Source organism: Mycteria americana, chromosome 13 (genome assembly GCF_035582795.1).
Source record: "Mycteria americana isolate JAX WOST 10 ecotype Jacksonville Zoo and Gardens chromosome 13, USCA_MyAme_1.0, whole genome shotgun sequence".
Classification (NCBI taxonomy): Eukaryota; Metazoa; Chordata; class Aves; order Ciconiiformes; family Ciconiidae; genus Mycteria; species Mycteria americana.
In genome coordinates this window covers 1,923,941-1,936,217 of record NC_134377.1, presented here as the reverse complement: position 1 = coordinate 1,936,217, position 12,277 = coordinate 1,923,941, and the positions used below count along the sequence as shown (strand labels likewise).

Here is a 12,277-nt window from a genome sequence, read left to right as displayed (position 1 = left end):
TCCAAGAAATGCTGTTGCTGCCCTCCAGTACCCTCTGTCCTTACAGCTCTGTGCTTCTTTGTGCTTAATGCCCCATTGGACAAGCTCCAGCATCCACCGTCTCCTGTCAGTGCCTTTCTGCAAGCACTGAATCTCTGCCACAGGAGTCAAGGTGATGCAAAGCACTGAAGGGGCTCTGCTCGCAGGACTCTTATCTCAGGGCCTCTTGGTTTCTTGTAGTTCAGGGATGTTAGCAAGTGCGTTTATTTCTTGGTCACTCTCCAACCAAAACAGCCTGGAGGTGACTGGCAGGCACCATTGTCAGTGGAGGAAGAGAAGGCTGTGCCCACAGGAACATGGTCAGGTGGGAGAAGGGCTGGCCAAGTGATGTAGGTTTGAGTATTCCCTCTCTTCTCTTAGCTGATGTTCCCATAAGGTTTTTCTTGAGACATACAAATAATTGGCAGGGCTGTGAAATGAAAAAAAAAACAAAACAAAACAAACAAACAAAAAAAAAAAACCCAAAAAAAAACAAGAGAAAAGGAGAGAGGAGTGTTCCTATAGTTGTGTCATGGCTACATCCAGTTTCCTCTGAACCCCTTTGCAATCTGAGCTGACAAAGTTTCCTTCTCTCTAAACCCCCTCCTAACATCTTCCTCCATTTCCCCACCCGGGCTCTCACCTCCCACCCTTTACTTGTGTGCAATTAAGATCATTCTCCCAGTCGGTATGGATGAGCTGGGGCACGAGCTGACGTGCTTTTGCAGACCAAGTTGAAACGGTTGGTAGAGCAGCTGTGGATATTCCAAGATCATCCTAGTGCCGAGCACTGCAGCTCTGTTGAACATGCCAGATGATGGCGTGGTGGCATGGAGAGAAGTGCCCTGGCAGGAGGGACACCAGCGGGATCCTGAAGGACATGTCCCTTGGCACAGGCCAGGTTTTGCCCACGCTGTGTCTCCTAGGTATGCGGTATTCAACGAGGACGGGTCCCTGGCTGAGCTGAAGGGATTTGAGGTGAAGCGCAGGGGAGAGCTGCAGCTGGTGAAAATATTCCAGTCTTCTGTATTTGAAGCCTTTCTGAAAGGCAGCACCCTGGAGGAGGTCTACGCTTCTGTGGCCAAGGTGGCCGATTACTGGCTAGATGTGCTCTACAGCAAGGTAAATACAGCTCAGCACATCCTGTGTTCTTGAGGTGGAGCCGGAGAAGAAGTGTCAGAGCTGGTCGGGCACTGTGGGGATGGTGGACTTCACTTGCACAGAGTGAAGTCCACTGTGTCTCTGATGGTCACTTCCATCTTATTTCTGCTGGTTTGGTTTTCTAGGGCTGCTGTTTAGTGTCTTTTAGTGCAAGGGCTCTTCGTTCAGCTGTAACTGTGGGTGAGTGGTGTCCTTCTCCAGTCACCTCCTTCATGGAGCTGGTCTGGTGGCCCTCATCCCCCAAGGATGTTGGCTAAGGGCATTCGCTGAGGCAGAGAATGACAGAGCCGCTTGCCTGCAGAGTGTTTTATGAGGAGCACAGAGACATCAGCTATACAATAACTGGGGAGAGCAGAGAAAAAGGAAGAAACTGGGGGATGAAAGGGACCGAGAGCCTGGCTGGGTCCTTCCATTTTGCAATGACCTTGTACAACAAGTTCTTGGTGAGCCCAACTACTTTGTGCAACACAAAGCAGTGCTGCCACAGCCAAGCCATGGCAAGCCTGGCAAGCCTAAACCGATGCAAGCCTCAAACCCACTATCTCTTTTCAATAGGTCACGTTGGCAGCTGCAACAGGGAGCAATTCCCAGGCTGCCTGTAAAGAGCCATACCAACTGGGTGTAGCTGCTCCCCGTATCCGACAGCAGCAAGGTTTGATCATTAGGTTCTTGCTAGCTTTGGGGGTTTTTTTCCCTCCCTTTCAGGCTGCTAACATGCCTGATTCGGAGCTGTTTGAGCTGATCTCGGAGAACCGGTCCATGTCACGCAAGCTGGAGGACTATGGGGAGCAGAAGTCCACCTCCATCAGCACTGCCAAGCGCCTGGCAGAGTTCCTGGGGGACCAGATGGTGAAGGATGCAGGGCTGAGCTGCCGGTTCATCATTTCCAAGAAACCAGAAGGGTCTCCAGTCACCGAGAGGTAACCCCATCTTGAGGGGCCAGGGCTTTTGACAGTGTGGGGGCAACCAAGAGGGGAAGGGCAGGGTAGCAGGAGGTGAGCGAGCTGGTGTGGTGTGGCCAAGTGATAACCTGTCTACTGGCTCAGACTGTGAGCAAGACTAGTGATGGGTAATGCCATACAACTGCTGCGTGGTGGCCTCGCAGGGGTGGGAGGAGAAGCCTGGAGGGTCTCTGCAGGCTGGGAGGGGGGATTGTGTGCTGCCAGAACCTTGCTCCGGGTGGGTAATAAGTGCTTCCCTGCCTTCCCAGGGCCATCCCCCTCGCCATCTTCCAAGCTGAGCCCAGCGTCCGCAAACACTACCTCCGAAAATGGCTGAAGAGCCCCTCACTGCAGGACTTCAACATCCGTGCGGTGAGTGGGCATCCCTGCAGATGGCCCCGGCTCCGGGACAAGGGCTTGTCCCTTTGGAGGCATGACCTGGGCAGCAGCTACTTGCGCTCACAAAGCAGAGTCCTGGGGACAGGGGTCCTGGGGAGATGCTTGATCCTGCATCTGGTGGCCTTCTGCTCAGCTTTCTTTGATACCTGCTGCTCTGGCCTCTTCACAGATCCTGGACTGGGACTACTACATCGAGAGACTGGGCAGCACCATCCAGAAAATCATCACCATTCCCGCAGCCCTGCAGCAGGTACGGGCCGGTGGGGGGGCAGGAGGAGGGCTTTGGTCAGGGGACTCGGTGTGACCTGGAGATGCTCTCCAGGTAAAGAACCCAGTGCCACGGGTCCGGCACCCAGACTGGCTCCACAAGAAACTCTTGGAGAAGAACGATGTGTACAAACAGAAAAAAATCAATGAGCTCTTCACTTCGGAAGGCAAGAGACAGGTAAAGAGGGTGAGGGAAAGGTGCTGGCTGTGCTGGTGGGGCTCTTCTCCTGCAACCCACATCCTCCTGCTGTCCTTGCTCCCTCAGGTCCTCGCCAACCAGCCCCTGGAGGGGACGTCCAGCTCACAGATTGGTGACATAGAGGACTTTGGGGCTGCCAAGACCCTTCAGCCACTGGTTCCCATTGCAAATAAGCGGAAACGAGTCCCTGCAGCAGAGGAAAGCCAACAGATGTCCCAGTACCTGGAGCTATCCCAGTCCTGGCGAGAGATCCTGGGTCCACCTCCGCCCCTGGGCACCACCAAGGTAGGTGAAACAGATTGGGCAGGAGATGCCCTGGGACTGTGCTCGTCCACCCAAGCAGCTTGGGTGTTGCCAGGAGCGAGCTGGGGGTCTTCTGAAACCCTCTGCATGCCCATGACTCAGGGCTACAAGGAGAAATACAACCAGGACATGGAGAAATATAACCACTGATGGAGAAAAGGAGGGCAGTGGTGGCTTCACAGCTGGGGCAGGAATGTGATGTGGGACTGGGGAATGGAGGGCTCGGCTGCATGGCACGGCAGGGAAGCCTGTGCTGGTTTCTGGCTCAACTAATGCGCGCTGTCACCCCACTCAGGAAGAGCGGCTGGTCTGGCTGCGCTACCACCAGAAGAAGTGGGAGCTGCAGGCTCGGCAGCGGCGGGAGCGGCAGAAGAGGCGGCGTCTGGAGGATGGCGGGGTGACAGCAGGTGGAGGAGTGGTCCGTGATGCCTTCTCCAAAGGGCTGAGCAGCTACCTGCGCAGGACAGCGCGCAGCATCCTGGACTTGCCCTGGCAGATCGTGCAGGTACCGGGGAGGGGACCTGCCATGGAGGGCAGCCTGGGGCGTAAGCCTCGCATTTACACTATCTGTGGTCAAATGGTGAAGTTCAGGAACCGCTGACCCCAACACCACTCTGGTGTTAACCATGGGGAGGCCACGTGGGACTGCAAAGCCTCAGGCTCACACATGTCCGTATGGAAACAGGAGCCCACGTGGTCATTCTTGATGGTGAATCGGACATGTGTGTAGATCTGCCAGTGGGGCAGCTCCAGTTCAGCCCATGGGCAGCACTGTGCAGTAGTCAACCACAAAAACACCAGTTGAGGCTGGAGGCAGCTCTGGGGTCCATCTGGTCCAACACCCTGCTCAAGCAGGGCCACCCAGAGCCAGTTGCCCAGGACAGTGTCCAGATGGCTTTTAATTATGTCCAAGGTGGGAGACTCCACAACTTCCCTGGGCAACCTGTGCCAGGGCTCGGTCACCCTCACTGGGAAGAAGTGTTTCCTGATGTGCAGAGGAAACCTCCTGTGCTTCAGTTTGAACCCACTGCCTCTGGTCCTGCCACTGGGCACCAGTGCAATGAGCCAGGCTCCATCCTTTTTGCTCTTTCCTTCAGATATTTATATACATTGATGAGATCCCCCTGAGCTTCCTCTGCTGCAGGCTGGACTGTCCAAGCTCTCCCAGCCTTTCCTCACATGAAAAATGCTCCAGTCCCTTCTTCATCCTTGTTGGCCCTTCATTGGACTCTCTCCAGTATGTCCATGTCTCTCCTGTACTGGGGAGCCCAGCACTGGGCACAGCGTGCCTGTGATGGACACAGGATTCCATTGACACCTGGAAGCAGCCAACGTACAAATGCAGAGTGGGGTCGTGCCACCCAGGCATTTTCTTTCACAAATCCTCGTTATGCATGGCCATCTGAGCCCAGTCCCTTGTCACCCACTTCATCTTCTGGAAAGGTCTTCAGAGCTGCAGGCAGCCCTTGTGCAAGCACAAGCTTGAGATGGGATGGCTGGTCCAGGACGTCAGAGTGACTTGGCTGATATCAAGGGTCAGCTCAAGTTGGCTGGCCAGCCTTAGCCAGAGAGTTTTCTCCATGATGCCCTGGGACAGCAGCAGGACATGGAGACTCCAGCGCTGAGAGCGATGACTCTTTAAGCCGCCTGCTCTCTTTGTGGCCACCAGCTGGCCATGTAGATCCACAAAGTGCTCCGCAGCTTAGATGTAAGCACTGATAACACGTTGGATCTCCCTGCTAACGCTCACTTTGTACCCCTGTGTCCTGCAGATCGCTGAGACCAGCCAGCCTGGACTGTTCAGGCTGTGGGCGGTGATCGGGAGTGACCTGCACTGCATCAGGCTGAGCATCCCCCGGGTCTTCTATGTCAACCAGCGCGTCCCAAAGCCAGAGGAGGGAGCAGCCTACAGGAAGGTGAGGACCTGCCCCTTCTGGAAGGGGGAACAGCCACTTGCGTTGAGATAAAGTGCTTTACCTGGGCTGCAAGGAGATATTACAAGCATCTGCCTTGTAGGCATCTGCCTACAAGCAGGGCCTCACTTTCCCACTCTATGGACGTACCTCATCCAGTTCCTGGTCCCTCTGCTAATCCCAGCTTCCCCAGAAAGCAGGTTCTCTGTTATGGGAATTTGTAACGTGCATGAGCATAAACCACTGATTTCCTTAGGAGAGAGGAGCAATCAGAGCAGGGCTGGCCCAGACCCCAGCTCCTTGTAGCCCTTAGAAGTGCTGCAGCTCCTGGCAGCAGTGCCGCGTGGTGTGACATGCACTGCTAAGTGTGTCCCTTGCCTCGGCAGGTGAACAGGATCCTGCCCCGCTCAAACTTAGTTTACAACCTGTATGAATACTCTGTCCCTGAAGACATGTACCAAGAGCACATCAATGAAATCAATGCGGACCTCTCTGCTCCAGACATCGAGGGAGTGTACGAGACGCAGGTAACTCCTCCGGGTGCTCATTTTTAAGGATTGCTGAGTGGTAGCTTGCTAGTCTGAGTACCAGTGGCACAGGAGGACACTTGGCACTTAAAAATTCAACAAGTCAGAGAGACACCAAAAATCAAAGACCCTGCACAGCAGGGTACTGGGGAATATACCCACGTTCATATGGGCAGAAATACTGAGTATCAGCACGTGGTTAAGGCATGTCAGGGAAAGGGGGTTTGGTTTATTTGGAGTTAAGAAACTTTGGGGAAAGAAGGTATTTAAGCAGAAAGGGTGATCTTCCTCTAAACCAAACCAGAACCAGCCTGCTGGTCTTTGAACCAGAAAAGATGGGTATTTAGAGTAAAGATGGGGGAAAACCCAACACGTGTGGAGTCACACATAGGTCTAGGTGCCCTGTCCTCTAAAACGAGGTTATAAAAGCTTTAGAAAGAAGAATAGGATACAACTTGAAAGTTTGGGGAGAGCAAGAACAACATAAACAAAGTTCAGTACAAAGCAATCAAGCCAAAATTAAATTTACCAGTGCTATTAATGCTGAAAGCCTGAAAATGAAGATGGGAAAGTGGAATGCCTGCTTCTAATGAGAGCACTGGTTTGTTCAGCAGCTCAAAGCTTGGTGACAGGAATTTAATCAAGAAGACATTGTAGTGTCAGGACCTGACCTATATGGAAGTGGCAGAGTAGATAGCACCATTGTAAGAGTGGAGCTATATGTTAAAGAAAGCATAAAGCCAAGTGAATTTGCTACTAAAATGCAACGTAGTATTATTATGGATCAAAAGTCTTGGCTAAGTAGGACAAGCTGGGTGTGAGCAGTGGTGCCATTAGCTAACTACAAAATGCTTTGTGAGACGCAAGAGGCTGCAAGGGCAAAAAGAGCACCGTAAAGTTGGGAGACTTCAGCTACCGAAGTTATTGGTATAGCCTGGAAAGTGTTACAGTGGGGCATGATGAAAGAAACCATTCTTAATCAAAGTAGATGATCAAGGGGTTGCAGCATCTGTCGTGCAAAGGGAGGCTGAGTGAGCTGGGACTGTTCCGCCTGGGAGGAGAAGAGGCTGGGGGACCTTCTTGATGGGAGGAGTAAAGGAGAGGAGCCAGGCTCTTAGTGGTGCCCAGGGAGAGAACAGGAGGCAGCGGGCACAAACTGAAACATGGGAAATTCTGTGCAAACATCAGAAAAAAACTTCTGCAAGGATGGTCAAGTGGGTTGCCCAGAGGGTTGTGGAGTTTCCATCCTCAGAGATAGAGAACACCTGGACACAGCCCTGGGCAAGGAAAGATCTTCTTTGATCTTTAAACATCTGCAGTGCAATTCTGAGCACAGTCTCCAAAAAATGTAGCAGGACTAACACAGGAGAATGATGAGGAGGATGCGAGGGAGGGAACAGCTTCCTTGCAGGGATGGGACTTGGGGACATGGGAATGCTTTGGCTTGCTAAAGAGATCTGAAAATGGGATGTACTAGGGGTCTATAAAATCAAAATTGGCATGAGGGAAGCGTGATTAGGCAAGGAATGTTTATTACTTCTCACTGTTTTGGGACTAGGTCCCACAGCAAGTCATTCAGGAGGGGTCTTCTGCAGCAGTGGAGTTTACAGCTGTAGGGTTAATAAAACAGGGCAAATCCATGATGGATCTCCCACTGTGCCGATTATTTGGTGGTTCAGATGAAGCCTTTGCCTCGAGGGAGTGCCAAACCACAAGTTGCAGAGCTGCAAGATTGCCCAGATATTGCTCCACACATCCTCCAAAGTAACTGCTGCTGCCCTTGATGGTAGCATCTGGGGCTAGATAGGAACACATGTGAATTAAGAATTAAGATACCTGTTCTGTATCTCCAGCACTGGCAAGGGTGATAATACCAAACTCATGCTGGAGGCACCTCAGGTATGTCCTACCTGTGGTTTTTAAGCTGGGTTGTTCTAGGTCTGAAACCTGAGAGGAGCTTGGTAGCGGAATGTTGTTCCACCACATCTCTCCCCATCATTACAGGTGCCACTCCTCCTCCGTGCCCTGATCCACCTGGGCTGCGTGTGCATGGTCAGCAGGCAGCTTGTCAGGCACCTGGCGGGGCGAGAGGCTGAAACCTTTGACATCGAGCACCTGGAGATGCGCTCGCTGGCCCAGTTCACTTATCTGGAGCCAGGTGAGGCACCCTGGGACAGGGGCTCATGGGGCACCTGGGACCTGGCGCCCGCGGGTAGCACTGATGCTCTGTGCTATGTCCCTAGGAAGTATTCGCCACATCTATCTCTACCACAGCTCCCAGGGCAGCAAGGCGCTCTTGGGCCTCTTCATCCCCTCGCAGCGCAAAGCTGCCGTCTTTGTGCTGGACAAGGTAAGGTGGGACTTTGGAGACTGGGGGGTTGGGGGTACTGGTGGATGAAAAGCTGGACGTGAGCCGGCAATGTGCACTCACAGCCCAGAAAGCCAACTGTATCCTGGGCTGCATCCAAAGCAGTGTGGCCAGCAGGGCGAGGGAGGGGATTCTGCCCCTCTGCTCTGCTCTGGCAAGACCCCCCCTGCAGTGCTGTGTCCAGCTCTGGAGTCCGCAGCACAAGGTGGACCTGTTGGAGCGGGTCCAGAGGAGGGCCACAAAAATGATCAGAGGGATGGAGCACCTCTCCTGTGAGGAGAGTTGGGGTTGTTCAGCCTGGAGAAGGCTCTGGGGAGGAGACCTTATTGCAGCCTTTCAATACTTACAGGGGGCTTAGAAGAAAGATGGGGACAGAGTTTTTAGTAGGGCCTGCAGCGATAGGACAAGGCGTAATGGTTTTAAACTAGAAGAGGGTAGGTTTAGACTGGACATGAGGAAGAAGTGTTTTATGCTGAAGGTGGTGAGACACTGGAACAGGTTGCCCAGAGAGGTGGTAGATGCCCCATGCCCGGAAACATTCAAGGTCGGCTTGGATGGGGCTCTGAGCAACCTGTGAGGATGTCCCTGCTCATTGCAGGGGGGGGTGGACTAGAGGACCTTTAAAGGTCCCTTCCAACCCAAACCATGCTGTGATTCTATGATGGGGGTCAGGCAGTGGGAGGTTTCTCTGCGCATCGCGCATCCCTGCCGCATTTCGGCAAGGCTTGGTGGAAGGCATCTCACGATGCACGGAGGGGAGAGCCCCCTGGGATCATGCTGCCTGGCATCTCTCTTCCCCCGGCTCTGACCCAGTCTCCCTTGGGCGTAGGTGCGCAGCAACCAGATGCCGAATCTCACCACCCTCTTCTCAGTGGAGCGCAGCGCACTGCTGGAAAAGGCGGGTGAAGAGCTGCTGCCCCCAGACAAGCACACCTTCGAAGTGCGCGCAGAGACCGACCCCAAGGCCATCTATAGAGCCATCCAGCGGCTGCTGCTGGGCTACAAGGTGAGATGAAGGTGTGAGGAAGGTCCCTGTGGGACTTTGTCCATGCAGGCATGTGGAAAGGGGAGGACACTGTGGAATGCACTGGTGCACCAGTTCCAACAGCGCCTGCATGTAGCTGCTGGCCCAAAGGTCAAGGGTAGAAGTGGCTGTTGCTCAAGGGCTTTGTCTTGCTTGGGGTAGCTTGCCTATGGCAGTGCCAGCAGCGAGGCCACCTCAGTATCTCTCCCCATCCCTGCACTCAGCTGGAGAGCTGGTTGCATGGAGGTGGGTGCTTCAGGAGTGCTGGGGTGTGCTGTCCCCACCATGGGGACCTGCTGCAGGAACGGGGCATCTGGCACTGCCACTTTCCTGCTGAGCAGAGGTGCTCGCTGGAGAGGCGCACCAGGACGTGTCCTCTTCTCCTTTGTGCAGGACGAGCGCCGGGGCCCCACGCTGGTGGCTGTGCAGTCTAACTGGGACCTGAAACGGCTGGCGAGTGGGATCCCCATCATCGAGGAGTTCCCCTTGGTCCCTATCCGGCTGGTAGATGACATCAGCTACTCGGTCCTGGACTGGCAGCGCCATGCTGCCCGCCGCATGATCCGCCACTACCTCAACCTGGACACCTGCCTCTCCCAGGCTTTTGAGATGAGCAGGTGCCCGGGGTGGCCATGTTCCCTGGGGCTGCCATGCCCTTGATGGGACCACAGGAGGCTGCTTCATCCCTTGAGGGGACAGGGAGGGGTCCCTGTCTTCTCTGCAGCTGTGCTCACCCTGATGACCGTTCACCTCTCTGTGCCCCAGGTACTACCACATCCCCATTGGGAACCTCCCAGATGACATCTCCACCTTTGGCTCTGACCTGTTCTTCTCACGCCACCTCCGTCGTCACAACCACTTGCTGTGGCTCTCACCCACGGTCCGCCCAGACCTGGGGGGTAAGGAGGCTGATGACAACCGCTTAGTCATGGAGTTTGATGAGAGAGCCTCCGTGGAGATAAACAACCCCGGCTGCTACTCCACAGGTGAGGAGGGAGTAGGGTGGTAGAGCTGAGCGGGGGCAGAGCTGGATCCTGCTCTGCAAGCCCTGTAGAGGGATGGATGCGGTCTCAAAGAGTCTCTCTGTTGACAGTAGTCACCAGCAGCTTTGGTGTTTCAGTAGCGATCTGGGTAAGGTGCACGCAAGGGGCATGTCCTGGGGCAGGGAGGTCTCACCTGCAATGTGCGCGGGCATCTGAATGCAGATTCTTTCCCAATTCATGGCCACCACCAGCAGCACTCAGAAGACCACCTGCAATGTGTCAGCCCAAGGCCAGACTAGCTCAACTGGTCATCCTTGGTGACCCTAGGACAGGCCTTTCTCAGAAGCAGAAGCAGCTTGAGTGGTAGTCAGTTCTTCTGAGCTCCTCTGCTGCAGCTTCCAGAAAAAAATGGTGGTCCCCAGAGGGTTCGTAGGTCCAAGTCTTGTTGGAAGACAAGTGCTGGTCAAGACAGTCACGCCTGTGAGAGCATCTCCCACTTGGTGCGGCAACACCTATAGCTCACCCTTATAACTGTGAAAAGTACATCTGGCAGAGGGGCAGGGAGGGTGTCCTTGTCGGTCCTTTGCCCTGCCTGCCTGCTGAGAGGTTGTTTGCTGTTAGTGTGTCTGGAGCTGGATATCCAGAGCCTGGCTGTAAACACGGTGTTGCAGTCCCACCACATAAACGACATGGAAGGAGGCTCCAGCATGAGCATCAGCTTTGACGTGATTCAGCAGGCGTCCCTAGAAGACATGGTGACAGGGAACCAAGCTGCCAACATCCTGGCCAGCTATGACGAAACTGCCCTCTGCTCCAACACTTTCAGGTATGGCTGTAGGAGCCAGCAGGAGGTGGAGCATCTGGTCTCCATCTTGGCAGGTCCCCTTGGGGGTCCTGCCTCTCATTCCCTCCTGGCTTTAGCCTTTCCCAGACTTGTGCCAGCAATGGGGCTTGTGGGGTGCTCTAAATATAAATTCAGGTCTCGAGGGCAGGGCAGGCATCTTCTCCAACAGACTTCTGAAGATCCTGGGCTCAGAACTGCCTGGGGGCTCAGCCAGCAGATGTATGGGGATGTTGGTGAAGACTTTGCCCTTTCCTGTTTCTCCTTTCTTCATGCTCCACCAGGTTATAGAGGCACATATTTAGCCTGTGGCTCATGTGTCGAGGGCTCATATGTCTCTGCTCTGGCAGAATTCCTGCTCTGAATCCTCCAGCATATCTGAAAACATGCCCTTGTCTGGAAGGGGGAAGGGGTTGCTTGTGGCTGCTGGGGTGATGCTGGTCTCTGCTCCCTGGCAGGATCCTGAAGAGCATGGTGGTGAGCTGGGTGAAGGAGATCACACAGTATCACAATGTCTACGCAGACAACCAAGTCATTCACTTTTACCGCTGGCTCCGCTCTCCTTCCTCCCTGCTCTACGACCCGGCACTGCACCGCACAGTCCACAACATGATGAAGAAGCTTTTCCTGCAGTAAGTGAGACCTGGAGTATGCCAGGCTGGTAAACGGGGAAGGGACAGGCGTGGCGTTAGTGACCAGGACACTGTTGGCACCCACAGTTGCTCCTCTCTGCCGCAGCCTCCGGAGAGGTGGGCAGTAGGTTGGACCTCCCGTACTGTTTGGCTGAGCTCCCTTGCGTGGTGCTGCCAACATGCTTGACTCCTGACTGTGCTGGATCAGCACGTCCTCCACAGATTGCATCTGCTTCTCGGGCTTTGCCTTCCTGCCCACTGACTCCTACTCCTGTGCCCTGCCTGCAGGCTGGTGGCTGAGTTCAAGCGTCTGGGCTCCTCGGTGGTTTATGCCAACTTCAACCGGATCATTCTGTGCACCAAGAAGCGGCGCATTGAGGACGCCATCAGCTACATGGAGTACATCATCAACAGGTGGGGTGCGCTTGCTAAGCTAGGCCTGGAGATGAGGCTCCTGGATGATGGAGATGAGGCAGGACTTGGGGCCAGGAAGGAGGATGCTGATTTTTTGCCTTTTGACAGGCCTCAGTACTGAATTTCACTTTTTTGGGGGGCAAAGCTACTGAAGGGATAAGGCTGCTCAGTTCTCCTGCTGTCATACCTGGAGTAGGGATCTGTCCCTTAGCTGTCCTCTATAGGTAATATTCCAAGAATACTCATAAGATTCAATCCAGAAGAGAGCTTCAGAAGAACTTGAAGTG

The 12,277-nt window shown here is 54.2% G+C and overlaps 1 protein-coding gene across 1 annotated transcript in view; it reads left to right on the top strand.

Annotated features, from left to right (window-relative positions):
* POLE (DNA polymerase epsilon, catalytic subunit) overlaps positions 1–12,277 on the top strand; it is a 30,463-nt gene that overhangs the window by 15,322 nt on the left and 2,864 nt on the right. The window contains exons 26-42 of the mRNA XM_075516507.1: positions 945–1,140; positions 1,885–2,099; positions 2,390–2,492; positions 2,689–2,769; positions 2,842–2,964; positions 3,052–3,270; positions 3,584–3,793; positions 5,061–5,204; positions 5,588–5,728; positions 7,733–7,886; positions 7,972–8,078; positions 8,926–9,102; positions 9,514–9,737; positions 9,886–10,106; positions 10,725–10,929; positions 11,403–11,576; positions 11,865–11,990. Coding sequence (XP_075372622.1) covers positions 945–1,140; positions 1,885–2,099; positions 2,390–2,492; positions 2,689–2,769; positions 2,842–2,964; positions 3,052–3,270; positions 3,584–3,793; positions 5,061–5,204; positions 5,588–5,728; positions 7,733–7,886; positions 7,972–8,078; positions 8,926–9,102; positions 9,514–9,737; positions 9,886–10,106; positions 10,725–10,929; positions 11,403–11,576; positions 11,865–11,990 — 2,820 coding nt within the window. The remainder of the gene's footprint in view (positions 1–944; positions 1,141–1,884; positions 2,100–2,389; positions 2,493–2,688; positions 2,770–2,841; positions 2,965–3,051; positions 3,271–3,583; positions 3,794–5,060; positions 5,205–5,587; positions 5,729–7,732; positions 7,887–7,971; positions 8,079–8,925; positions 9,103–9,513; positions 9,738–9,885; positions 10,107–10,724; positions 10,930–11,402; positions 11,577–11,864; positions 11,991–12,277) is intronic.